Source organism: Neofelis nebulosa, chromosome 7 (genome assembly GCF_028018385.1).
Source record: "Neofelis nebulosa isolate mNeoNeb1 chromosome 7, mNeoNeb1.pri, whole genome shotgun sequence".
In the NCBI taxonomy this organism is placed as follows: Eukaryota; Metazoa; Chordata; class Mammalia; order Carnivora; family Felidae; genus Neofelis; species Neofelis nebulosa.
Window position 1 is genome coordinate 146,750,300 of NC_080788.1, and position 27,699 is coordinate 146,777,998.

The 27,699-nt window shown below is 50.2% G+C and overlaps 1 protein-coding gene across 7 annotated transcripts in view; it reads left to right on the plus strand.

Annotated features, from left to right (window-relative positions):
• The window catches only part of TDRD9 (tudor domain containing 9), a 113,279-nt gene extending 90,045 nt beyond the window's left edge, over positions 1 to 23,234 (plus strand). For 6 of the 7 annotated variants that reach the window (XM_058740430.1, XM_058740433.1, XM_058740434.1 and 3 more), the window contains 6 exons: positions 1,028 to 1,137; positions 1,627 to 1,723; positions 8,458 to 8,596; positions 12,222 to 12,340; positions 21,074 to 21,146; positions 22,478 to 23,234. In XM_058740430.1, the coding sequence (XP_058596413.1) occupies positions 1,028 to 1,137; positions 1,627 to 1,723; positions 8,458 to 8,596; positions 12,222 to 12,340; positions 21,074 to 21,146; positions 22,478 to 22,579 (640 nt within the window). In that variant the 3' untranslated portion in view covers positions 22,580 to 23,234. The remainder of the gene's footprint in view (positions 1 to 1,027; positions 1,138 to 1,626; positions 1,724 to 8,457; positions 8,597 to 12,221; positions 12,341 to 21,073; positions 21,147 to 22,477) is intronic. The other variant, XM_058740435.1, reaches the window with a different exon arrangement.
• The last annotated feature ends 4,465 nt before the right edge of the window (positions 23,235 to 27,699 follow it).

Genomic DNA, 27,699 nt, shown 5'->3' on the forward strand with positions numbered 1-27,699 from the left:
CATCTCGGAGGGGCCCCGACCACACCCGGAACGCCACAGAGGTTTCCAGAGATCCTGTGACGGGAGGAATGCAGGGGAGACTGAGGAGCAGCAGTGAGGGGCGGTGAAGGCTGGCTGAAGGCGTTGGCCTCGCCGTGACCCGGCACTTCTGAATAAGTGTGTGAGGCTGGAGGGAGGGCGGAAACAGAGGGGCCGCAGAGCTGTGTGGTGAGGGCGAGCTCCAGAAGCGAGGTCTCGACATCTGAAGCCAGTTGGAAAGTCTTACCGTGCCCTTTAAACAATCGCTTGGCTACGAGGTAAACTGACGGCTGGATGCCTAGAGCAGGCGCCTCTTGGAGCCGTGAGGGGTGCAGCGCTCGGGCCCACCGGCCCTTTGCTAGAGCCTGCGGTTCCGAAAGGTTGGCAGGGGGTCTGTGGGCGCTTGAAGGTGTGCGGAGCACAGTAGGAAGAACGCACCGGATCTCGGAGGAGGAGGGTGTCAGGCAGGAGCGTACTTCTGAGGCCGCCCACTGCTGGAATCCCGGGCGGGGACATCGTGGGCCACGCTGAGTCCCCGGCAGGAGGTGCGGAAACAGACAACTTCATGAGAGCTCCCGGGCGGGGTCAGCAGGCCGGTGTGAGAGTAGAGTCAGTGACACTGGAAGGGGAAGAGCGGAGGAGGGCCTTCCAAGTGGCCACGGGGCCTCTGCTGGCAAGTGAAGGGGGGGCCGGGGGCCCGCCTGCGCCGTAGCTCATGGCCTCCAGGTCGGGAGCGCGGGACCTGGCCCCTGGGACGGAGGTGGCGATCTGGGCCTTGTCGGCACGCGGGTGTCGCTCGAGGCCGAGGCCTGCGAGAGACGAGGGTGGGAGCCGGCGGTCCCGGGCGAGAAGAGGAGGCGCCAAGGAACGCTGGGACGTTAAGAGGCTTTCACCTGTTGAGTGTTGCGCTCGCGCGCTTGCCTGTGTCTGTCGTGCCAGCTGCGGGTTGGACGGAGCACGCTGCCCGGTGGGTGGCTCAGCCTCGGTCTCCTGCCGACGCCCCTTTCAGGTGTGTTTGGATCGAGAAGGAAAGCATCAACTCTGTCATCATCAGCGACGCCCCTGAGGACCTCCACCAGAGGATGCTGGTTGCGGCTTCCCTGTCAGTCAACGCCACCGGTGAGTGGGGCTGTGTTCACTTGCCGCGTGCTCTTCTCCCTGCGCCGCTCTGTTACCAGGAGCGGTTTGTCCCGTGATTACAGCGAACGTGTGTATTTGTGCCACGGTTGGAGGCCGTTCTCTGAGCGCGCCGGCCGCTGCGGGGCTAAGAGATAGAGCACCACCTTTCCTTTTATACGAGGGCGCGGGTGTCGGTTTCTTGACGGGTCGGTCATTTGTTACATCATGCTTGTCCTCAGAGTAGAACAGGGCTTGGCCCTGGGACAAAGCCGATGGCCCAGTGAGAAGGAAGGTGGGGAGAGGAGAGGAGAGCAGGCAGACAGAGGTCCCCGGCAGGTCTGATGGCGTCCGCCGTGGGGTGCCGTGGGGCGCATCCATGGAGTGGACTCCGCAGAGCGGGGGACGCGGGACGAGGGGTGTGCCAGGAGGGCGCGGGGTCCTGCAGAGCGACTCTCGCCTCTGACGCTGCCTTTGTTGCCCGTCCCGCAGGGTCCACCATGCTGCTGAGAGAGACCTCTCTGATGCCGCACATCCCTGGCCTCCCGGCTCTCCTCAGTGTGCTCTTCGCACCCGCAATGGAGCTGAGGTGCGGGGCTCGTCGTCCTTTCGTCCGGGCTTCGCGGAGCGAGGACCCGGGTGGGCGAGCGCACCCCTGTGCCCCCTCCCCTGGAGAGGAGACCCAGAACCCCGGCCGCGCCTGCCTGGGCGCGATGGGAGCGGTTGCCGCGGGGACACGCCTGCAGTGGGCTGGGAGAGAGCTCTCGTCCCGCGGGGCTTGAGTGAGAGAGAGGGGCTGGAGGAGGAGCTGGGAACGGGCTCGGGGCGGGCGTCCTGTTGGAGAGGGGCCGCGGTGTGACTCTGCTCTCAGGCTCCCGGCTGGCTGTCCGCGAGACGCCTGGTTCCCCCCCCCCCCCCACCTTCCCCACCGGCGCTGGTGACCATGGGGGAGGAGGCGCACTGCTGTGTCCTACTGCTGTAGCTCTTTTTGATGCCTCGACCAAACAGTGATTTCTCCTGGAGGCTGTAGCGGAGAGGGCGGTGAGCTGGGGGGGAGACCTCGGGGCACCCTTACGTGGGGACAGCTGCCACGTGAGCTTTTCACTTGAGAGTCGGGGTGTTGCCGGGGAAGCACTCGTGGGCGTCTGCAGAGGGCGGCGGCTGCGGAGAAACGGGGTCTGGTCTCTGGGAAGGCCGCACGCCCCCCCGGGACCACCCGACTCTGCCGCTTGCTCGGCCCTCTCTCCATACACCTGCTCGGTCTGCCGGTGTGGCCTCAGATGGTGCTTGTTGCAGTGTAGACGACAGCTGAGTAGGGTCTTGCTTCCCACTGAAAGCGTGCGTTCCTTAGAAAAATCTGGAAAAAGCTGAATGGGAAAAAAGCGTCATCATTTTTAAATGTTTAGCGTATTTATTTTCAGTATATTTTTTGTTTTTAGGTGTTTGTCGTACTGCGTCCTTTTCCACAGATACAGGCATTTTCATATTATGACGTCTTTGTAAATACCCGTTTTAGTAATTGCAGAGTGGATGTAAAATGGCTTTTATAAACACTGCCCTACTCTAGTCACATATGTATTTGTTCCCAACCCGCTCTTGTCCCCAAAGGATTTAATATGCCTTTAAATGTTGGAATTGGGCTTCTAATTTTGCCATAACGAGCTGATAAATATCTTGATGAATGGGGTGTCTTCTGAGTCCTCCGCGGGGCGGACAGACCTGTAAAATCTGCAGCACGTGTCATTGTCTAACAAGGAAGGGCGCCACCGTGTGGGAGCAGGGGCACGGCTCCGGGAATACCCGGACACTGCACTGTCCTTGCCTCTTACTAGACCAAGCTCCTGCTTCGATTTCCCTCTAAATAGGCTCTCTTGGAGGGTTTGTGTGACTCCGGGTATTAGTTTCAAATCTTCAAAGCGCAAGTGGTTACGTTATAGAGACACTCAAGAAATGTGGAAATCGATGGTATTTAAATCACCATCTTTCTAGAACAAAAACAAGCGTCAGAAGGGGAAGGTAGTACTTTGCACGTAGCCCATACTTCACGCTCGTTTTGTTGAGTTTAGGTTAAGGGAGCCAGAATGGGGTGCCTTCTGTGACCGTGTGGGGAACGCCGGCGGTCCGAACACGGAGGCTCCGCCAGGTGGGCCCAGAGGGGACGGTGGCCTGCGCCTCGTCACGGGAGGCTGCCTCTGGTCAGCTGGGGGAGCCTTTTGTAATTTGTGGAGTCAGCAGCAGCTGTGCTTGAGGAGCTTGCGGGGGACGCGATGGTTGACATGGGCGCACTCGGCCTTCCCCCCGCACCGGGCGCCCCGGCCCCAGCGGCCCTCGGTGCGGGGTCCGCGCCATCCTGTCGACGCTGGCGGCCACCCAGGGACCACGGGGAAGGTCTGCCATCTCCAACATGGCGTCCGTGGTGGCGGGAGGCGAGGGAGAAAAAGGTCCCTTCAGAGAGGATGAGGAGGGACTTTATTCCCGCACTGGGCGGAGAAAAGGGAGGGCCGCGGTCCCCTCTCCCGCGCCTGGTGGCCGCTGACCAGCTGCAGCTCACGACCCCTCTGCGAGCCCGGTGACCGAGCCCTGGCGGTGCTGGCTCCCCTGTCGCCTCTGCCTCCGGTCGCCCTTCGGCGCACCTGCCCCCGGGTGGGCTTCGCCTTTCCTGCCGCCCCCGCCCCGGGGTGCTTCCGCGTGGAGAGCCTGCTGGAGCGTTGTCCTCTGCGCCGGTGGCGAGCCCGGCGTCTCCAGGAGCGCATTCTGCTGGCCGCCCTCACCTCCCGCCAGGGTCCTCACGGCTGGGCAGGGGGCGGTGGGGAGGGCTCCATGGGGCAGGGGTGCTGCGGAGGCCGGGGGAGGAGAACTCTTCCAAAACAACAGAAAGCCCTGCCAGGCAAACCCGTTAATGGATGACGGCAGTGGATTAAAAGGGAACTTTCACTCTCTCACCGTTTGTTCCACTGACTGGCCGCGTGACAGATCAGCCATCAGCCCTCTGGTTGCTGTGGCAGGGACTCAGCGGCCGCCAGGGACAGCCCCGTGGTGAGCGGGTCTTCAGCAGGAGGCCCGAAGGCTCCCGTGGAAACCCTACCTCCACCCTCCTGCTCACGTGGCTGGTGGCCCGGGGCCTCGGCTTCTGCTCGCCAGGGCCTCTGTGGGTGGCGTCTGCGAGGGCTCATCGGGGCTTCCTCGCGGCCTGGTAGTTGGGTGCCCACGGCCAGCATCCTGACAGAGCTGAGTGGAAGCCATGTCCCCTTTGATGAGCGACCTCCGAAGCGTTCCACGGTGAGATTTGCTCCGGCCACTGTCCCACTCAGACCCGAGGCCTGGGATCCAAGACCCCACTTCTCACTGGAAAGTGTCTGCTTTGCACCATGAAAACAGCACGTAAGATGTGCGCTCCTGACCTCCCTGTCTGTACGGCATGCCGCCTTCTGTATGCCGACGTATCGTCTGAATTGTTCAGTGTAGTCGTGGACCGTTTTTGTAATTTAAAACATCTTGATCTACCTCTGTTTTTAAAAAGCTGGAGAAAATTGGGGAATACAGCAAAGGTGTCTTTTTTTTTTAAATTTTTTTTTGATGTTTATTTATTTTTGAAAGAGAGAGTGAGAGGCGGAGGGGCAGAGAGAGAAGGAGTCACAGAACCCGAAGCAGGCTCCAGGCTCTGAGCTATCAGCACAGAGCCCGATGCGGGGCTTGAACTCACCGAGTATAAGATCACTATCTGAGCTGAAGTCGGACACTTAACCGACTGAGCCACCCAGGCGCCCCAAAGGTGTCTTTAAGTATTGGAAGCGTGAGGTGACGGGAATGTAGAGCGGGAGGGGGTGCTGTCGGGTCTGGTGGGAAGGCTGTGGCGGCAGGTAGACCTGGGCTCCCTGGCTGGCATGTCCCCTGCTGCCCGCCCCGGGGCATGCCAGGTGCCCCTCCAGCTTCTGACGCGTCCCCATCTGTAAAGAAGGGCAGTGGTGAGCTCACGGGGCGCAGCACGGTGCCCGGAGACGGTAGCTGCCGTGAGGGACGTCCGTCCTGCCCTGGCCGCTCCTGGCAGCATCGCGGGGAAGCCGAAGGAGGCGGAAGGTCCTTCCCCGGGGAGTGGCCTTGGCAGGATTTGGAAATCTCAGTAGACTTTGAACAAACACAGTTGTCCCTCAAACAACACAGCCTACTGTTGACCGGAAGCCTTACTGATAACCTGGGGTAGGTGCACACGCTTTGTGTGTTCTATGTGTTTACGTACTGCATTCGCGCAATCAGGGAAGCTAGAGAAAAATGTTCTTTTTTTTTTTTTTTTTTTTAATTTTTTTTTTTTTAACGTTTTTATTTTATTTTTGAGACAGAGAGAGACAGAGCGTGAACAGGGGAGGGGCAGAGAGAGAGGGAGACACAGAATCCGAAACAGGCTCCAGGCTCTGAGCAGTCACCACAGAGCCCGACATGGGCTCGAACTCATGGACCGTAAGATCATGACCTGAGCCGAAGTCGGACGCTTAACCGACCAGCCACCCAGGCGCCCCGAAAAATGTTCTTTTCAACAGATGCCCCCCAAATTTTCCAGTGTATTCATTGAAAAGAATCCACATATAATTGGAGCTGCTCAGTTCAAACCTGTGTTGTTTAAGGGTGGACAGTACTTTGCAGATTACTACGGTGCACGTTGCAGAATATTTAAGGGAACATTTTTATATGGAGGCTTCAGACTGACTAGAGGAACTACGTTTCCTTCTTTGGCTCGTGTAGACAGCTGTAAAGTACGAGCTTGCAGGACAGGCTCCTCTTCTGTTGTATTTACTTTAAACGTCATTGTCTGGAGAAGTTGGTTCTAACAAGCATGGCAGTTGTCAGCTTCCATAAACGTGAGCTCCTTTATGTAAGCTGTCTCCGAACGGTTTGCTCGTCTGGCGTGTCCTCCTTGCTGTGTCTGCACCGAGCCTGCTTGCTTGGATCCTGTCGTGACTTTTGCTGTTGTCGGTCTGAGTTTAAATGTGGTTACAAAGGAAGTAAAAGTATTTCTGTGGTCCTAATTACTGTGTCTTAGGGTCCCGTAAGTTTTTCGGATCCTCAGAAAAGAACGAAAGCCGGTGTTTTAATTACCTTTATTGATTTCAGGTGTAGGGCAGATGAGCGGGTGCGGGTCAGTTCCAGGCTGAATATCTGGGGACCGTCCCTGGTGATGAGCATGTGTTGCCACATGTGAGGGCCACCGATGAGCAGCCGTTAGTCGTACTGTTGGTGACCCGGGCTGTTATCTGTGTTCTGGAAAAGTTTTGTATAAACTGAAATAATTGTAAATGATACTCTATGAAAAACGTGGAGAGCATAGTGTTTATAAAGGAACACTTCAGCGATCATTTTGTATAGCGAATGCTCAGCACCATATTTACCAGTCTGAATTCTGGGTCTTTGATTTCACTTGAAGTGGGATTCTCTTTCATTTTCATTGAAGTGAAAAAGAAGTTTGTTGTGTGTGTATGTATATCTTTAGGACTAAGAAAAAAGCTATTTTTTTGCCTAGATTATTTTCATCAAAACGTTGTTGATTAAAAAAAACAAAACTTGGGGCGCCTGGGGGGCTCAGTGGGTTTAGCGTCCGACTTTGGCCCAGGTCATGATCTCGCGGTCCGTGAGTTCGAGCCCCGCGTCGGGCTCTGTGCTGACGGCTCAGAGCCTGGAGCCTGCTTCCGATTCTGTGTCTCCCTCTCTCTCTGTCCCTCCCCCGTTCATGCTCTGTCTCTCTCTGTCTCAAAAATAAATAAACATTAAAAAAAACCCCTGATATTAAAAAAACCCAAAACTTTATTGATATAAATTATGGGAAAAGGTATTTCATTTTATTTTTTTATTTTTAAATGTTTTTATTTATTTTTGAGAGGGAGAGACACATACAGAGCACAAGCCAAGAAGGGGCAGAGAGAGAGGGAGACACAGAATCTGAAGCAGGCTCCAGGCTCTGAGCTGTCAGCACAGATCCCCATGTGGGGCTTGAACTCAGAAACCATGAGATCATGGCCTGAGCTGAAGTCCAATGCTTAACTGACTGAGCCACCCAGGCACCCCAATATCTGTTCATTTTATATTGTCGAACCTGTTCTGGGCTGTGGTGCTGTCATTTAATCTAACATCTGGGGTGAAAGAAGGAGCCCACGGGCAGAGGAAGGGTCTCCACGGGAGGAGCCTGGCAGAGAGGCCTGTAGGGAGGCCGGGGGAACTGGAGCCTGGCGCAGGGGTGGAGGGAGAACGTGGGTTTGAGATGACCTGGGGGAGCGAAGCGGGCACTGGATGCTGCGTGGCTCGCAGCAGGCTCTGGTTTTTCTCAAAATGGCACAGGAAACCACCCTTAAGACTGGGTTTGTTTCTGTTATGATGATGGGAAGAGAAAAAAAAAATCCTGGGTCTGTTTTGAAAAAGTAACACTCTCTGCTGCGTGGGAGCCAGACTGGAAGAAGCAGGAGTAGGTGTGGGGAAGATGGGTCAGAAAGGGATCGCATGAGTCTAGGTGCAAAGTGGCGACGGCTTGGACCAGGCTGGTGGCAGCTGAGATGGAGGGGTCACCAGGTTTAAGGATGTGTTGAACATGGAAGTGACAGGGCGCGGTGCTGGAGGGAGGGGGCAGGTTTTGGTTAAAGGAGGATGTAACGCTCTGTGTTGTGTGTACAGCTGTTTCAGGGTAGGAAGGTGGGACATAACATCTTGTAAGCTTCTAAGTGCTAGACTTGTTTCACAGGCCATAAATATTCTGTGGAAACCTCACTAATAAGAATTTAACCCATGGGGGCGCCTGGGTGGCTCAGTCGGTTGGGCGACCGACTTCGGCTCAGGTCACGATCTCACGGTCCGTGAGTTCGAGCCCCGCATCGGGCTCTGTGCCGACAGCTCGGAGCCTGGAGCCTGTTTCAGATTCTGTGTCTCCCTCTCTCTCTGACCCTCCCCTGTTCATGCTCTGTCTATGTCTCAAAACTAAATAAACGTCAAATAAAAAAAAAAAAAATTTTTTTTAAAAAAAAAAAAAAAAAAAAAGAATTTAACCCATGGGAAGAACTCGAAGGAAGGAAAAGACTGAATGTGATAAAATAGTCTCTGTGTTCTGTGCTGCAGTGAGAAATAGAAACCTAAATAACGGACTGATAAACACGTTTACCGTCCTTATAACTACATAGCCTCTGTTGTTTCTGATGTAAACACCGGAAGAGAAAATGTAAAAATAAGCAAAATCAGTTGCTGTACGAGGTCTGGCAGAACAATGATTTTATTGGCCAGTTCCTTTAACGTTGAGACAATGGGTTAACAATTTCAAAATACTAACTCTTCTAAAAACCTTTCATTTAGGGTTGATCGGGATGGAAAAAACTATACTGGAGTCCTTTGTGGTTTGGGGTGGAATCCAACCACGGGGGCCCCTATCCTGCCAGAGCATGACATTGAGCTAGCATTTGATGTTCAGTTCAACGTGGAGGATATCATAGAGGTAAGACTGACTCATCAGCACTGTAGTAGTTGTCTGTCTGTCTCTCTCTCTCTCTCCCTCTCCCTCTCTCCCTCTCTTTCTCTCTCTCTCTCTCTCTCTCTCCCCTCCCCCCCCCCCCTTTCTCCGTTGGTTTGTACACCCATTTAACCGCGCAGTGTCTGACACGGACCTTTATTTTTTATTTATTTATTTATTTATTTATTTATTTACTCATTCATTCATTATCAGTTATTTTATTATTTTATTTTATTTTATTTTATTTTATTTTATTTTATTTTATTTTTATTTATTTGTTTATTTATTTTAAACGGACCTTTAAATACAGACCTACGTCTCTGGCCCCAGAGGTGCTTGGTCTCCCTTAACCTGCCTATTTTACTTCCCTTTTCTGTGGGAAGTAGCTTCCCAATAGAGACGGTGCTCTCTGAATTTCTCCTGTGGGATCTCTGGGCACAGGAGGCTTTTCTGGGCAGTGGGAGTAAACACCAGGCCAGTAGGACTGCTGGGGATCTCTGTCCACGCCTCTCTCCAGGTCCGGACTAGCTGCACATCCTTGCTGGTCCGCGGCGGGAAGCGAGGAAGCGGAATCCTGCTCTCGGCCTCATCCTCTCTCGACAAGGGTGGACGGCCTGCTGAGCGCGTAGCGGTGCGGCCGCGTGTGTCTGTGTGGGGCCGGGACGCGATAAATGTAGCGGGCAAGGTTAAGCACCTAGAAACTTAGGGAGCAGGCTGACAAAGTAATTTTATGGCTTTTGAATCTGATAATGAAAAATGTGGGCTTATGTTTTATATGCTTGTGTTTTTTTATAGTGCGTTGTTCTAGTAATTCAGTTTTGGTACCTTTTGCAAAGTGAGAAAGCTGGTCCTCCACCACAGGTAGTTTGAACGGCGCCGCTGTAAAGTACGTGGCCCTTTTTCTTCTCAGAAGTTGCACGAACTAGGTGAGGTCGGCATAACTGCGTAGAAGGGGGTGGAGGAAGAAGGCAGGCGCTATGGTGAGCTGCGCCGAGCCCGCCCTTATCCCCCAGGCTGCTGTGGTTACAGTTGTCGGTGTTTTCATTTTATTGACTTAACTTTCACTCTAAGGTGTTTTGGGGCTTAAAAATACTCCTTAATAGTCCTAATTGTAAAATATAAAACTTCAAGAAGTAAATATAGGAGAAAATCTGGATGGCCTTGGATTTGGCAGGGAGTTTCGGGATGCAACACCTAAAGTACAGTCTGTGAAAGAAGAAAGGAGAAGCTGAACTTTGTCAAAATTAAAACCTGCGGGGCGCCTGGGTGGCGCAGTCGGTTAGGCATCCGACTTCAGCCAGGTCACGATCTCGCGGTCCGTGGGTTCGAGCCCCGCGTCAGGCTCTGGGCCGACGGCTCAGAGCCTGGAGCCTGTTTCCGATTCTGTGTCTCCCTCTCTCTCTCTGCCCCTCCCCCGTTCATGCTCTGTCTCTCTCTGTCCCAAAAATAAATACAAAACATTGGAAAAAAAAAAATTTTTTTAAACCGGCTGTGCCAGAGACCCGGCTAAGAGGATGAAGAGACGGGCCGTTCACGAGGAGCAAATGCTTGCGGATCATGTATGTGATAAAGGACTTTTATCATAATACGCAAGCCAGTCATTAAAAACGTAAGTAAGCGAAAACATGGACAGCAGTGTCCTATTCACGAGGAAATGCGAGTTAAGACCGTGACGTACGTCCACGTGCCTGTTAGAATGGCTGAAATCCAAAAAACTGACAACAGTGCTGGCGAGGATGTGAAGCAGCAGGGACTCTGGGGACGCAGAAAGGAGGTAGAGCTTTAGAAGACAGGGCACACATCCATCGTGAGACCTGACAGTCCCACCTCAAAGTGTTTCTGTAAGAGATTTGAAGACTCACATCCACAGAGAATCCATTTGGGAATGTCGATTGCGTCACTCGTCGTTTATAATTGCTGAAAGTTGGAAGCAGCCAAGATGTCCTTCAACTGGGGAGTGCAGGATACCCGTGGGATGGGATGCTCTTCAGCACTTCACAGGAATGAGTGGTTGATTCATGCAACGACACAAACAAGTCTCTCTTAAAACTTCTTTTAATGTTTATTTTTGAGAGAGAGAGAGCGGGGGCGGGGGCAGAGAGGGAGACACAGAATCCGAAGCAGGCTCCATGCTCCGAACTATCAGCACAGAGCCCGACGCGGGGCTTGAACCCACCAACTGTGAGATGATGAGCCCTCCAGGCACCCCATGGATAAGTCTTAAATGCGTGTTTCCGAGTAGGAGAAGCCAGGACTCACGGGCTACTATTTTAAGAGTCCATTCACGTGACATTCTGGGGAAGGCTAAACTAAAGGACAGAGCGGATTGGTGGTCACTCCAGAGCAGAAGGGCTGCTCTCCGGGGTGTTCAGCTGGTGGATGTGTGACCCCATGTGCTTGTCAACCCACACACAGGCTGCCCCTCACGGAGGGGAACTAAGGTGTGTGATTGAAACACACACACACACACACACACACACACACACACACACACACACATGGATTTTGGGTAATTGCGTTGAGGAGAAAAAGAGCTTTGGAAGACAGTGTTTTGACTGAAAACAGTCAGGCTGCAGCACATAAACACTGCTCTCTCTCAGTCCAGCCGCTTCACTCTGGAGGTGTTTACACGGTACTGAGGCTGAGCAGCCGGTACATGGATGTGCGAGCTGGGTTTCTCACCGGACAGGAGTTCCAGACGAGCAGGGAAGGCTGGAATGGACCCTGGGATACGGGATGACCCAGACGCTCATCAGTATGAGCACGTGTGACCTCTCCATGCACCAGTGCGTGCGCGTGCGTCCGTACGGCTCTGTACACATGCGTGTACCGACCGCCTGCCCTGTGAAGGCCTAGAGGCTGTGACACCCCCAAAGCCACCAGCACACCGGATGCCCAGACTCTGGTTTCTGACAGGATTTTCCGGGAGAAGGAAGCGGGCTCCTTGGAGAAATGGCTCTCCTGGGGCTGGAGCAGGGAAAACAGAGGGTGAGGTGTGGGGCTTCCTGTAGTGGCAGGAAGTAAACAAGTGCTCGGGGCTAGAGGACAGGGCACGTCGAGGGGCCGCGGGGCCGACCGAGAGAGCCCCACTGGCCAAAGCTGCCGTGGTTTGGGCGGCAAAATGAACAGCAGTACTGGATTATAACCCAGGAGGGTGAGATGATTATTTGCGCGTCCGTAAGGTCATAAAGAAACGGTGGAATAAACAAATGAGGGAGAAGAGACCGGTCTTCATACCGGAGGATTCCCAACAGGGTCTGTGGATCCCTGCCTCCAGGAAGTGGAGCGTCATCTGCCCCCAGACCCGACTGTGAGGGTGGACTGGACTCGGTTATGTGCGTCCAAGCAGAAGAGGAGGGGTGTAAGACGTGTGATTAGACTGAAACGTCAGAACCTTTCTTGCTGATTTTCAGTGTTCTCTTTTGTTACTGTTCCTTACACTACAGTAGTGGTGATTGATGTTATTTGTGTTGTTTTAATAATTTGTTCCAGAAACCGTATTGATGATAGTCATAAAAGTACGAACTCTGAACGCTAATGAAATATTTAAACGCGGAATGGAATTCAGTTACAGAACCACATGAATGTTGGTGTTGCCATTTATTTACAGATCAATATTCTCAGGGCTACTGTTAACAAGCTAGTGTGCGACGGACCCAATGGGTTGAAGTTTCTTGGGCCAGAAAGAATCGCACAGTTACAGGACAGCGCTCGTCAGAAACTTCTAGGGTAAGTTGCCCACCTTAGAAAAGGTGTGAAATATGCAAAGCTGTCCCAGCTGTCGGGAGAAAGGCTAGCTTTAGCTCACACTCTTCGTTTTTTTACGTAACCATATTTTTCTGTGAACTTCGTGCTGAGGTTGGACATACGTAAGGTGCATGGGCCGTCTCAGGGTATTTGCCCAGGGGACCGACGCCCAGATCAGAAACGATGCTAGAAAACAGGAAAAGTGCTCCTGAAACCAAAAGAAATCCCCCTAGAACGTACACGGGAAGGTGCGGAATATCACCACGATGCCAGATGCTGCTTGCCCTCCACGGGACACTGCCTCGGGCAAGGAAGGGCCAGTGCCCGGTGTCCCTGTTACCTCACGGCCACCGTTGGCAAGGGTGACCTCGTCCTGACCAGCCGTCCAGCGATCGTAGTGCATTCGTACAGTTGTGCCAGCCTCCCCACGGCTCAGTGGTACAGCATTTCTGTCCTCCCCGAAAGTTCACTCGTAAACAGTTTAAAACTGGATTGGGGTGGGGGCGCCTGAGCGGCTCAGTCGGTTAAGTGTCCCACCTCGGCTCAGGTGATGGTCTCATAGTTCACAGGTTCGAGCCCTGTGTGGGGCTCTATGCCGACAGCTCAGAGCCTGCAGCCTGCTTGGGATTCTGTGTCTCCCCGTCTCTCTGCCCCTCCCCTGCATGCGCTCTCAAAAACAAATAAATATTTAAAAAAAACTTTTAAACCGAATTAGGGTGATTGTTGCACAGTCTGTAAATTTACTAAAATTATGGAATTACAGACTTAAAATTGATGAATTCTGTAGCAAATAAATTATATCTCAACAAAGCTGTTTTAAAAAACATAAGTTGTTTTTGGCTCATCTGTAAAGCACGTCCGTTCCCACCCTTGGCCGCCACTGATCTGCGCTCGGTCTCTGAAAACCTTATGTACGTGGAATCGGGTTTTTTTCCTTTTTAATCCGGCTTTCTTCACTTAGCATAACAGGTTTGCGATTCATCCATGTCATAACACGTTTGTTCTTTTCTGTTGCCGGGTGATGCTCCGTTGTGTATGCGCCACACTCTGTTCAGCAGCGGGTGAGACGCGTGGATTGTTCCCAGTGTCGGGCTCTGTTGAACAGCGCGGCCGCGAAGGGTCGCGTAAAGTCTTCAGGTGAACGTTTCTCTTCAGCTCTCGGGTACATGTCTAGGAGTGCCGTCGGTACGCTGCGTGGTGAGTCTGTGTTAACTTTTTAAGGACCGGCCAGGTGGTTTTCCACGGTGACTGCTGTGTTACGTTCCTGCCAGCAGCGCATGGTCCAGCTTCTCCACGTCCTCGCCAGCGCTCGGCACCGTCCGGATACTTCTTTATGGTCGACGGTCCGGTGGGGGTATGGTGGGAGCTCGTTGTGGTTCTGATCGGCGTCTCCTCAGTGACTAATGATACAGAGCGTTTGTCCGTATCCTCACTAACCAGGTTTATATTTTTTGGTGAAATAGCTGTTCAAATCTTTTACCCAGTTTTTAAATCGAGTTGTCTTGTTTGTGAGTTTTAGAAATCCTTTATAAATTTTAGCTGAAAGTTTCTTCGCAGATATGTAATTTGCAGATATTTTCCTGGTATTTTGTCTTCTCATTTTCTTAATGGTATCTTCTGAAAAATACAAGTTCTTAGTTCTGATGACCTCTGCTTTATCTTTTTTTTAAAAAAAGGGATTATGCTTTTGGTGTTGTTATATCTGAAAAATCTTCGCTAAGCCCAAAGTCATAGAAGTTCTGTTCTCAATTTTCCTCTCTTACATTTACTTGGTGTGTTTAGGTTTTTGGTCTGTTTTGAGATGACACTTGTGTAGTATGGTATGAGGCGCAAGAGTCTAAGTTCATTTTGTCATAGCTGAACATCCGTTTGTTATGACCACATTGGCTGGAAAGCTCTACTTTCCCTACTGAATTGCCTTGGCACCTGTCAAAAATCAGTTGGCCACAAATGTTGTAAAGGTTTGTGTCCGGACTTCCTGTTTCTTTTTGCTTATTTCTGTCGTATGCCAGTATGGCATCGTCTTGATTGCCAAAGCTTGAAATTGGGTAACGTTAGTCTTCCTATTTTGTTCTTGTTTTTTCAAAATTATGCTCACTATTCTAAATTTTTTTCTTAATGTTTATTTACTCTTGAAGGAGAAACATAGAACGTGAGTGGGGGAGGGGCAGAGAGAGGGAGACAGACTCGGAAGCAGGCTCCAGGCTCTGAGCTGTCAGCACAGAGCCCGATGCGGGGCTCAAACCCACGATCTGTGAGATCATGACCTGAGTGAAGTTGGTTGCCCAGCCGACTGAGCCACTCAGGTGCCCCTATGCTTAACTATTCTAGATCGTTTTTTTCCCATATATATTGTATTCATTTGTTTAAAAAAAATTTTTTTTAATGCTTTATTTATTTTTGAGAGAGACAGAGACAGAATGTGAGTGGGTTAGGGGCAGAGAGAGGGAGACACAGAATCCGAAGCAGGCCCCAGGCTCTGAGCTGTCAGCACAGTGCCCGACGTGGGGCTCGAACCCACAAACTGTGAGATCGTGACCTGAGCCGAAGTTGGATGCTCCACTGACTGAGCCACCCAGGCACCCCAGTGTTTTAGTGTTTGGGTTGCTATTGTGAATGAAATTCTTTTACTTTTGTTTTTGGGCTGTTCCTTGCTAAAAATGAAGAATTGATTTTTACGTATTGGTTTTATCTTGTGACTCTGTAAAAGCCATTAGTATAGTAGTTTTTGTAGATTCTTCAGGTTTTCTCTCTCACATACAGGGTTGTATTTACAAGCAGAGACAGATTTTCTTCTTCCTTACTGACCTGTTACGCTCCGATTTTTTTTTCTTGTTTTATTATATTGGCCATTGCAATGCTGAATGGAAGTGGTAAGGCAAACAGCTTTGTCTTCTTCGTCCAGTTTTAGGGAGAAGGCATTTAGTCATCCACTGTTAATGTATGATGTTAGCTGTCGGGTTTTCATAAAGGCTCTTTTATCAGGTTGAAAAAGATCCTTTCTGTTCCTCGTGGGCTGAGGGCTGTTATTAGGAAAGGAGGTGCATTTTCCCAAGTATTTTTTTCTATGAGGTAAGCATGGCTTTTTTTTTTTTTTTCTTTTCATTCAGTTTACACGGTATATTGTATTAATTGGTTTTTGGATGTTAAAGCCAGCCTTGCATTTCTGTTTTGCATTCCACTTGGTATATAATCCTTTTCATAGATTCATAGATTGGTTGCAACATGTTTTTATTAAGGATTTTTTTCACCTGTGTTCGTGAGGGTTGTTTCTTTTTTTTTTTTTTTTTTTTTTTTAATTTTTTTTTTTCAACGTTTTTTATTTATTTTTGGGACAGAGAGAGACAGAGCATGAACGGGGCAGGGGCAGAGAGAGAGGGAGACACAGAATCGGAAACAGGCTCCAGGCTCCGAGCCATCAGCCCAGAGCCTGACGCGGGGCTCGAACTCACGGACCGCGAGATCGTGACCTGGCTGAAGTCGGACGCTTAACCGACTGCGCCACCCAGGCGCCCCCGTGAGGGTTGTTTCTTTGTAGTTTACTTGTGATATCTTTGTCTAATTTGGTATCAGGGTAAAACTGGACTCTAAGAATGTGTTGGGAAGTGTTCCCTGCTACTCTTGTCTGTGAGTGTTTGTGTGAGATTGGTATTATTTCTTCCGTAAATATTTGACAGAATTTTCCAATGAGGCCATCTGAGTGTGGACTTTTCTTTGTGGGGAAATTTTAAGTTACTAATTTAATTTCTTATATTTTAGGTGTATTCAGATTTTTCTATTTCTTTTAAGTCAGTTTTGGTAATTTGTGTCTTTTAGGAATTTGTTCATTTAAAAAAATGTTTATTTTTGAGAGAGAGAGAGAGAGAGAGAGAGAGAGCATGGCAAGCAGGGGAGGGCAGAGAGAGGAAGAGAGAGAACCCCAGGCCCTGCACCTTCAGCACGGAGCCCGATGCTTGGCTTGATCTCATGAACCATGAGGTCATGACCTGAGCTGGAAACAAGAGTCAGATGCTCAACTGACTGAGCCACCCAGGCATCCCTGGAATTTGTTCGTTTATTTTTATTTTTATTTATTATTTATTTTTTAAAATTTATATCCAAGTTAGTTAGCATACAGTACAATAATGATTTTAGGAGTAGAATACAGTGAGTCATTCCCTACATATAACACCCCGTGCTCAACCCCACAAGTGTTCTCCTCAATGCCCCTTGTCCATTTAGCCCATGCCCCCACCTACCTCCCCTCCAGCAACCCTCAGTTCTCTATATTTAAGAGTCTCTTCTGTTTTGTCCCCCTCCCTGTTTTTATATTATTTTTGCTTCCCTTCCCTTATGTTCATCTGTTCTGTGTCTTAAAGTCCTCATATGAGTGAAGTCATATGATATGTGTCTTTCTCTGACTAATTTCACTTAGCTTAATACCTTCCAGTTCCATCCACGTAGTTGCAAATGGCCAGATTTCATTCTTTTTGATTGCCGAGTAATACTCCATTGTATGTATATACCACATCTTCTTTATCCATTCATCTGTTCATGGACATTTTGGCTCTTTCCATACTTTGCCTATTGTCGATAGGGCTGCTATAAGCATGGGGGTGCATGTGCCCCTTTGAAACAGCACACCTGTATCCTTTGGGTAAATAACTCGTAGCACAATTGCTGGGTTGTAGGGTAGTACTATTTTTAATTTTTTGAGGAACCTCCATACTGTTTTCCAGAGGGGCTGCACCAGCTGCATTCCCACCAGCAGTACCAAAGGGTTCCCCTTTCTCTGCATCTTTGCCCAACATCTGTTGTTGCCTGAGTTGTTGATATTAGCCATCCTTACTGGTGTGGGGTGGTATCTCATTGTGGTTTTGATTTGTATTTCCCTGATGAGGAGTGATGATGAGTGTTTTGTCATGTGTCTCTTGGCCATCTGAATGTCTTCTTTGGAAAAGTGTCTATATTCATGTCTTTTGCCCTTTTCTTCCCTGGATTATTTGTTTTTTTGGGTGTTGAGTTTGATAAGTTCTTTACAGATTTTGGATACTAACTTTTTATGTGATATGTCATTTGTAAATATCTTCTCATGGAATTTGTTCATTTAAATTGACTTATTTATTGGCATAAAATTGTTCAGAGTATTTTTATAATCCTTTTATTTTCTGTACAGTTGATAGTTGTGTCCCCTCTTTTGTTTATGATTTTGATAATGTGTGTCTCCTTTTTTTTTTTTTTTTCTTGGTTAACTCAGCGAAAGTTTACCAATTTTGTCAGTCTTTTCAATTTCACTGATTTTTTTTTCCTCCTAGTGTTAATGTTTTTTCCTGTTTGTCGATGTTCACTCTTAAAATTATTAGTCCTTTACTTCTGATTACTTTGGATTTAATTTGCTCTTTTTCTAATTGTACAACCTAGCACCTTTGATTATTGTTTTGAGACCTTTCTTTTCTGTCACAAGCATTTAAAGCTGTATGTCCCCTCTGTCACTGTTTTAGCTGCATTCCATATTTTCTGATCTATTTTAATTTTCACTCTTTTCTTTCTTTTTTTTTTTAATTTTTTTTTTAACGTTTATTTATTTTTGAGACAGAGAGAGACAGAGCATGAACGGGGGAGGGTCACAGAGAGAGGGAGACACAGAATCTGAAACAGGCTCCAGGTTCTGAGCTGTCAGCACAGAGCCCGACGCGGGGCTCGAACCCACGGACCGTGAGATCATGACCTGAGCCGAAGTCGGACGCTTAACCGACCGAGCCACCCAGGCGCCCCTTCACTCTTTTCAAAATATGCTCTCGTTTTCCTTGTGATGTATTCTTTGACCAAATGGGTAATTGTTTATAAGTATATTAATTTTCAGATATTTGGGGATATTTTCCAACTTTCCTTACATTGTTGATATATAATTTATTTCTGTGTAGGCAGCATACATACTTTCAATGATTTCCATATTTAAAAAAATTATTTTAATGTTTATTTTTCAGAGAGACAGAGTGTAAGTGGGAGAGGGTCAGAGAGAGAGGGAGACACAGAATCTGAAGCAGGCTCCAGGCTCTGAACTGTCAGCACAGAGCCCAGTGCGGGGCTTGAACTCATGAACTGTGAGATCATGACCTAAGCTGAAGTTAGACACTTAACCGACTGAGCCACCCAGATGCCCCATGAATGATTTCCATATTTTAAAATTTATTGAGACTTGTTTTATGGCTTAGCATAGATATAGTCTTTCCTGGGAAGTGTTCCGTGATCACTTGAAAATTTGAATGTGTACCTGCTCTTGTGGGGTGGAAGCCTCGGTTGATGTTGGTTAGATCAAGCTGGTGAGTTGTGGCAGCCATCAAGTGTCTATCCTTGCTGATTTTCTCACTAGTTCTATGAATATTCAAAGTGGGGTATTGACATTTCTAGAATTATTGAATTATTTCTTCTTTCAAGTCTGTCAGCTTTTCTTTTATGTTTTTGGGGCTATATTGTTTGATATGTATACATTCGTAATTGTTGCCTTTTCAGAATGTGCCAGTCCTTTGTCATTATGAAATAAATCTCTCTCTCTAGGAAGAGTTGTTGTCTTCTTCTTTTTTAAAAAATTTCTTTTAAAGAGAGAGAGAATGTGTGCCTGTCTGCGAGTAGGAGAGGGGTGGTGGGAGGGTGGGGGGGGGGACTCTCAAGCAGGCTGCATGCCCAGGGCGGAGCCTGTTGTGGGCTTGATCCCACGACCCTGGGATTGTGACCTGAGCTGAAATCAAGAGCTGGACTGAGCCATTCAAGTGTCCCAAGATTTGTGTCTTAAAGTCTGTCAGATATTAATGTAGCTACCCTACCAGTCTGGTTTCTGTTTGCATGCACATCCTTTTCTGTCCTTTTACTTATAATCTATTTGCATCTTGGAATTTCTTCAAATATTTTTTTTTCTATGCCTTCCCTCATTCCCTAGGGCTCCTGTCACACCTGTGTCTGTACACTTGGTGTTGTCTTGCTGTGCTCTGAGTCTCTGGGCATTTGTTTTTCAATCTTTTTTCTCTCTGTTCTTCAGAGTAGTTAATTTCTATTGATTTGTCCTTCAGTTTCCTGCTTCTTTATCCTGACGTCTCAGACCTGCACGTGCTGGTCTGCTGTAAGGGATCTTCCATTTTAGTTCTTGTACTTTTGAGCTCTAGAATTTCTTTTTGGGTTTTTCTGTTTTTGATTTTTGTTGCAATTCTCTTTGAGTCATTGTCATCATATTTCCGCGTATTTGTTAAAACGTGGTTTGCTTTAATTCTCCGTACATACTTAGCGTGGCTGCTTTGAGGTCCTGTGTGCTAAACCCATGTTTGGGCCCACTCACCTTCTTTTGGCTGCTCATTTTTCCTGAGTATGGGTCACACGTTTCTGTTTCTGGGAGAATGTCTCAGTTTTTGGCTGAGAATTGGTCATTTTAGACGGTGCAGGGTAGCAGGATAGGGTATTGATCCTGCAGGCTTCCGCAGGATACGTTTCCCTCTGTGTTGTCAGGCCACTGATGCCTGGGTTCTCTTTTTGTTTTTGTGTTCGTTGTCTTTTTTATTTTTCAGCCTGGCTTCCTAGGAGTTGTCCTTGTGTCTGCACTGCTTAGTGCTGAGCCAGCAAGGGGTCAGAAGTTGTGCTCAGTTACCTAAACCTTTAAGCTCCTGCCCTTTGCCGGTAGACGTATGTGTGGTTTGGGTGGTGCATCCAAGGTTCGGGTGGTTTTGAACTCTTCCCCAGTTTTTATGTTTTCCCAGGGCCTTCCTGTGCGCCACCTCCCAGTGGCCCAGGGCCACGTGCCTGGCTCAAGGCCTCCATGGACTTTGCACGTGTGTGCAGCCTCCCTGCCGCCCCCCGGGTGTGTGTGTGCGTCTGGCCCTCTGGTGCTCTCACTCCAGGCTCTCCCTCTTGGGCTTCCACGTGGTGTGTTGGTCTGCTCTGGCCCCCAGCAGGACTGTGACCGAAGGCCAGTGGAGCTGTGGGCTTTCTCTACGTCTTGCCTGTCAGGTGGACAATTTATGCTGACAGTGTTGCCACACAGGAGGGCCTTTCACCCCCTGCACCAAATCAGGGAAGCTCAGTCTGGCAGCGGAGATGCTGGTTTTCGTGGCCAGTCTGTCCCTGGCAACGCTTGGGTCCTAGGCCGCGCTGCTGGGGGCTATGGGCGGTGGCTGGGAGAAGCTGGCCCCACAGTTCACCTGACGTCCGCAGTTTCTCATGAATCAGTGCTTCTCAGCTTGTTTGCTTTTCGTTAATTTCCAGAGCTTTTGAATGTTTGGGGTGGGGTTTTTTTTTTTGACAATTTTGTCAAATTTCATAGTCGTTTCAGGTGGCAAGAAGATTTCCAGACCTCTTTATTCTGTCGTTGCTAGAAGTCTCTAGCTCTCTGCCTTTTTAAGCCGGTGGCATTCCCAGCTTGTCACAGGTGTCTAGAGTAGAGGGCAGAAAATACCCTGTTCCATCCCGTGACGCAGTGATGTGTGGTGACGGGGCACCTCCACTCGTGGGTGAGGGACGGGGAGAACGAGGGTTGGTCTTAACCCCTGCTTTGCTCCATTTCGTGCCTGGTTTTGAACGTACGGTAGATTTAAATGTCTGCTGGTTGTAAGTATGTAAATCTTGACCTTTAAAAAACTTATTGTAGTTATAATTCTGGATTTCAATCTTTTTTTAAATCCTAGTTACTGACTTTCTGGTTTTCAGTTACTGAGTATAATTAAGATGATTTATTTCTTCTTTAAATTGTAGTTTGTTCTGTCAGTCGAAACCAAGACAGAGAATTGTCCCTACGTGGCATGAAAAGCCGTACGAATGGAATCAGGTGGGTGAGAAATCGAGCGCCGTGCGAGCCGCCTGCCCGGGAGTGATGGGCTCGGGGGAGTGAGGGGCCCAGAGCAGGGGCTGTGGAGGGTCCGGAGAGACTAGAAAGGGACAGGCGATGTGGACGGTTCTGTTGAGTCATGGGGTAGCGTCACAGAGCAGACCGGCGGTCTCTGGATGGCGTGCCCTCTGTGATGCCCAGGCCGACTGTCCTGTAACTTGGGATAAAGCCAGGAGGAACATCTGGATCAGCTGTCAGGGCGCATCGGTGTTGCCTCCGTGTGCTCGGGCTGACAGCGTGCCACACACGGGGTGGCTTAAACAGCAGACGTTTAATTTCTCATAGTTCCCGGAGCCCGGAAGTCAGAGGTCAGGGCACCAGCACAGCCGGGTTCTGGTGAGAACCCCTTTCCTCGCTTGCAGGCCCGTGCCCCTATCCTGTGTCCTCACGTGGTGGAGAGCGTCGCCCTTATGTCTCTTCTGAGAAGGGCTCTGATCCCGTCGTGGGGGCCTCGCCCTTGTGACCTCATGGAACCCCATTCACTTCCCCAAAGCCCTACCTCCAGACACCATCGCACTGGGGATTTGAACTTCAACATTAGGGATTTGGGGCACACAGTTCAGTCCATAGCAGTTGGGAAATAGGGCAGGGCCCATCCGGGGCACCTTGACTTTTACCGTGTATAATGTTTATGAAATAAAATAAAATTGGACTTGAGGGGAAGGAACTGAGGGAGGGGTTTGCAGCTTGACTTCTAGAGCCAAGGGCGTCTTTGTGAATGAACCCGCTGCGGCGTGAGCCACGAGATGCCCCTGCAGGTGGTGTTTCCCGTCCTCAGTCGGCACGAGACCTTCTTCCTCCCCTGGGCACCAACCGGTGTCCCTCTTCAGAGCCCTCAGGACCGGGCCTGGAGCCAGCTCCCTGACAGGAGGGGACAGGAGGTGCGCTGGCCACCTCTCCTGCAGACTCTGTTGGGAGACTTAATCTGAGAGCAGAATTTTACTTTGAGGTTGATGTGCTTTAGAAAATGTACATACTTAGAAGCCGATAGCGGAGCCGCAGTTCGTGTGTACGTGGGGAGGAGCGTGTGGAGCTTTGGGTGAAGTCACCAGGTTACTGAAAGTGGCTTGTCAGACGCGCGGCATTGAGCGCTGTGAGAGACGGGAGGTGTTCTGGAATACGCCGGGAGACCAAAAGACTACACGCTGCTGTCTTACGTGTCTGTGCACGTGTGTGTGTCCTTTTGATGATTCATTTTACTTCCTTTACTTGATGTCTCGCAGGCCCGTCTTCTAGAAAGGTCTGACTGGTCCTTTTGTCTGGCCCCTCAGGTGGATCCAAAGCTGGTCATGGAGCAGGCTGACCGGGAGAGTGGCCGAGGGAAGAACACCTTTTTCTACCAGCTTCACAAACTGATTGTTCTCAGTGCCTAGGCGTGCCGGCGGGCCGTGCCCCGGTTCCTCCCAGAGGAACCAGATCCGCCACGGAGCAGTGGATTAAAGGCTCCAGCTGTAGACTGACTTCTCTGTATCTGAGCGTTACAGTCTTTGCCCGCTGCATCCAAAAGGTCTTCCCCATCCTGGTTCCTCTTCTCTGTGGGTGGTGGCTGGAGAGTGGTATTTCTGTTCTGGTGGGAAGGACTGGAAAATCTGGTCTTTTCCAGAAACAGAAAATCACTGTGTTAAAGATTCTGGGATAACACCGTTCTGAAAGAAAGCTTTATTTGGAAAAAGAACTCTATTTTGTTTTAAATTTATGAAGGTAAACAGAAATAGATGATCTTACACGTAAGGTTCCAGAATGTGCTAGTATGTTCTATCTTGTTACAGTGATTTAAACCTGGGGTACAGGCAGAACCACGAACCGCAAACCCCGCAGCAGGGAGCTGCGTGTTTCTTACAACTGTGTGGCATTTTCTAATTTTCTTTTCCATGAGGAAAAATATTTAATTTTGATAAAACTAACTTCAGTTTTGTATATTTTAGATTTTTACTTACGTTACAATTCGGAGTCCAAATTTCGGAAATCAGAGAGATTACCTGGCAACTAGTATTATCTGTGTTAAAGAATAAAAAAGCATGAGACCAAGTTTCTGTTTCTGACAGTTTTTAGTCAGAGGAGATTCCTGTCGGTCAGGGTTGCATCAGAGGAGCAGTCGCTGCGAAGACGGCGGCAAGGGGTCCCTGGTGGCCTCACACGGTTGTCAGAGGCGCTGATGGGAGGAGGGTCCGCGAGGGCGGCAGGAAGGATCAGGGGAGCGGGCGCCTAAGCAGGCTACTCCCAGCGGGCAGTTCGAAGCCCGTGAGAAAATCTGAGGAGCCTATGTATCTGGGGGCCGTGGGGTGGTGACCAGGAGCTCGCGTAGAGGTCTGGGCAACTGCCGTCTGGGGAGCTTCTGTAAACTGGGGGCCCAGCACTGTGTGTGTGTCCCTCTGTCGCCCGTGTCACACTCGCGCCCCCAGTCTTGCTCAGCTCCGAGCCAGAGTGGTCCAGGTGGGGGTTCTGGGAATGCACTCCCAGCCTCAGGCAGGAGGGGGGCACCGCGCTAGCAGCACAGCCCTTCCTGATGCCTGGGGCAGCCCGAGGCCTACCTCCTCAGAAAGTCCTCTGTGAAAAGAAGCAGGATAGGTCCCCCTGCTGCCAGCTCTTCGCTTTGCGGGGTCCGAGGCATGCGCCCCGCTGCGGGTGAGGGGCAGCCGGTCCCCGGGACCGTCCAGCGCGGGGCCTGGTTAAGTCAGATGGTACCGGAAGGCTTGCTTAAAAAAAAAATCCAGCTTCTTCGTTTCTCTGGTTCTAACCCTTAAAGAAAACCATCCTGACTCTTTTTTCTGGAATTGCTTCCATCTGCTAAGCATCGTAAGTAAATTTTGCCCTCCGTGATTTCCGCCACAGTCGTCGTTTACTTGCTGCTGTCTTGGTGAAGATTGAGCTCTTTATATCATTCGGTATCCGCGTTCCCCATCGCTCGACGTGGTCACGTCGGCGTGACTGGTTAATTCATTCTATTCTCAGCAACTCTGGAAATCCTGCTCTCTGCAAAAGCCAGCAGCATGCTTGACGGCCCCGCCTTCCGCAGAAGACGGGGCGTTACTCAGCGATCACACGGCGATTGTTCGTGTGCACGCTTCTCCAGTCCTGTGGGCCTTTAAAGCTTCATTTTAAGTCCAGTTCATCAGCACGCAGTGTGCTCCTAGCTCTGGGTGTACAGTGTGGTGACGCAGCGTTTCCATACATCACCTGCTGCTCGTCCCGACGGGTGCCCTCCTTTGTCCCCATCACCTGTTTCCCCCATCGGCCCCCACCTCCCCTCTGGGGACCGTCCGTTCTCTATGGTTAAGAGTCTGATTCTTGGTTTGCCTCTCTCTCTCTCTTTTTTTTTTTCCCTCTGCTCATTTGTTTTGTTTTTAAATTCCACATATGAGAGAAATCATGTGGTATTTTGTCTTTCTCCAACTTCACTTTTGATACGCTCTAGCGCCATCCATGTTGTTGCAAATGGCAAGGTTTTCTTTTTTTGGCCGAATAACATTCCATCGTTTGTGTGTACGTATGTACATGTACACACACATACACCCCACATCTCCTTTATCCGTTCATGTATTGACGGACACTTCAGTTGCTTCCATATCTTGGGTACTGTACACAGTGCTGGTATAAGCATAAGGATGTTGTTAATTTTAGCCTTCTGACAGGTGGGATGATATCTTATTGTAGTTTTGATTCGTATTTCCCTGATGATGAGTGATGTTGAGCATCTTTTCATGTGTCTCTTGGCCATCTGGATGTCTTCTTTGGAAAAGTGTCTGTTCGTGTTTTCTGCCCATTTCTTAACTGGATTGTTTGTTTTTTAGGTGTTGAGTTTTATAAGTTCTTTATAGATTTTGGTTAACCGTTTATCAGATGTCATTTGCAAATCTCTTCTCCCATTCTGGGTGGGGCGTCTTTTAGTTCTGCTCATTGTTTCCTTCGCTGTTCGGCAGCTTTTTATTTTGATGAGGTCTTACTTTTGTTTCCCTTTCCTGGGGAGATACATCAAGAAAATGTTGCTGGAGCCCATGTCAAAGAGGTTATTGCCTGTGTTCTCCTTGAGGATTTTGATGGGTTTCCTGTGCCACATTTAGGTCTTTAATCTGTTTTGAGTTTATTTTTGTGTGTGGTGTAAGAAAGTGGTTGAGTTTCATTCTTTTGCATGTGGCTGTCCAGTTCTCCCAACACTATTTGTCAAGGAGACTTTTTCCCACTGGATATTCTTTCCTGCTTTGTCAGGGATTAATCAGCCGTGTATCCCCATGGTCTTAAGGAGTTATTTATGCTCATAGGAATACATGTACAGGTTATGGAATGAGAAGGTTTGAAGGGCAGGGAGTGAGAGGCCGTCCTGTCCCCCCCACCCCCCAGCCCTCACCCGTGCGTTCTTTGGGCTGCGGACCCTGATGTCAGCTGTGAGTAGAGCGTGCCTAGGCTCCCCGCACTCCCGGAGCTGCAGGTGCAGCGGGTACAGATGGGCGACAGACGGGGTGTCAGGAGACGGAAGAGCTGCGGGGGTCTGGGGTCCAGGTAAGGGACCGAGCAGGAGTGTGCGGCTCTCTCTGTCGGGAGCCGGGCAGTGAGCGGTTTAGGCCTTGTGGGCCACGTGTGTCGGTTGCCTCTGTTCCCCTCCGCGGTGTCCCTGTGGATGGTGCGCACATGGAGAAGGGAGACTTGGGGAGCGCGCTCTGCAGAGACCGTCAGACCATGGCTGGCGGGTGTGTGCGGTGGCGCTGCCTTCTGAAGGGACAGCCTTTCTGTGGGGAGGACCTGAGGTCCTGACTGAGATCGGGGGAGGGAGCGTGCCTGGTATTCTTGGGGGGCCAGTGGGGAGGCCTCTGGGGCTGGAGCAGGAGCCGTTTGGCGGGGGGGGGGGGGGGGGGGGGCCTGTAGAAAGAAGCCAGGTCCGGGCCGCGGGGTGGATTTTGTCTTGTACTCGAGCAAGGGGGAGACTCGGAGGGTTTTGAGCAAGACCGTGCCGTGCCCAGACTGACCGACGGAGAGAGCGTGCCGGCTGCCGCGTGGGGCTCCGCGTGGGCGCTCTGCAGCCAAGGCCGGGGAGAGACCCTCCGCGCTGAGCCTGGGCCGCGTGCCAGCGGGACAGAGGACGCGAGGGGCCCAGATTCAGTGAATCCGAGGGAAGAGAGTTCTCAGGGCCACCGGTGTTGTGGGCTGAATGGTGGCCCCTCAAAGGCTCTGTCTCCGTCCTAACCCCTGAGTCTCCTGTAAAGGTGACCTTATTTGGTCAAAGGGTCTTTGAAGCTGTGGTTAGGTGAAGGATTTTGAGATGGGGTCATCATCCTGGATTTAGGGTGGGTCCTAAAGCCCGTGGCGGGTGTGCTTGTAGGAGACGTACCGAAGAGACGCCAGGAAGAAGCCGTCCGAGGACGGAAACAGAGGCCGGAAGGACATGGCCACAAGCCCAGGAGTGCCGGAAGCCACCAGGTGCTGGGAGAGTCATGAAGGACCCTCCCCCTGCGCCCCAAGCCTTCCCCCCGCGCCGAGGGAACACAGTCCTGCCAACGCCTCGATTTCAGACCCTTCGCCACGGAACTGGGAGAGAATGAGTTCCTGTTGTTCAGGGCCCCGCGGTGTGTGGGGGCTTTGTTACGGTGGCCCCGAAGCCAGCCCAGCCGGGGCCTTTGCACCCTTTCACTGGACACGTCCGGAGATTGGTCTCTGTCGTGTGGACACTGTTTCTGTCAGTTTTCCCCGGGGGCCGCACACAACATGCGCTCAGCTGTACCTCCATGTGCCCACCTAATGTTTGTTGTGGATCCTGTTTCTGGATGTCTACTCCTGCTTTTTCAGTGCCTCACAGTATATGGTTTAATTGCTGTCTTGTAATTGACTTTACAACCTCACAGCGGACATTTGGATAGTTTCTAGTCTTGCTGTGATATACAGCGTTGCAGTGACTGTCCTCATACATTTACATAACCCGTAATAAACTCCTAAAGTAAGAATTGCTGGGTCAAAGGGCATTTAGAAAATCATCCAGTTAGTAGACGTGGCCACGCCGCCTTCGGTCTGGTTGGTACCAGTGGGCATACGCTCCTGCCAGCGAGACGGGGTCCCCGTTTCCCCGTGGCCGCACCGTCGCAGGGTTCCCACGGCTTGTGACAATAGGAGGTACCGTTTCTGTCAGGTTACTTGTTTTAATTTGAATGTGTCTTTATGAGTGAGGCTGAGCCTCTTCATACACCATGAGCCATTGGTTTTTTTTGTGGTGGGAATCATGTTCACACCTTTTACCAGGCTTTCTTTGTGTTACGTTACGGTTTTTTTGTTGCTTATTTATTTCTGAGGGAGAGTGCAAGTGGGGGAGGGACAGAGAGAGAGGGAGACATGGAATCCAAAGGAGGCTCCAGGCTCTGAGCTGTCAGCGCAGAGCCCTCAGCGGGGCCCCAGCCCACGAACCGTGAGATCATGACCTGAGCCGGAACCAAGAGTCGGACGCTAAACCGACTGAGACCCCTAGGTGCCCCTAGATGTTAATGTTAATAGTTTTTAAAAACTATTTTTA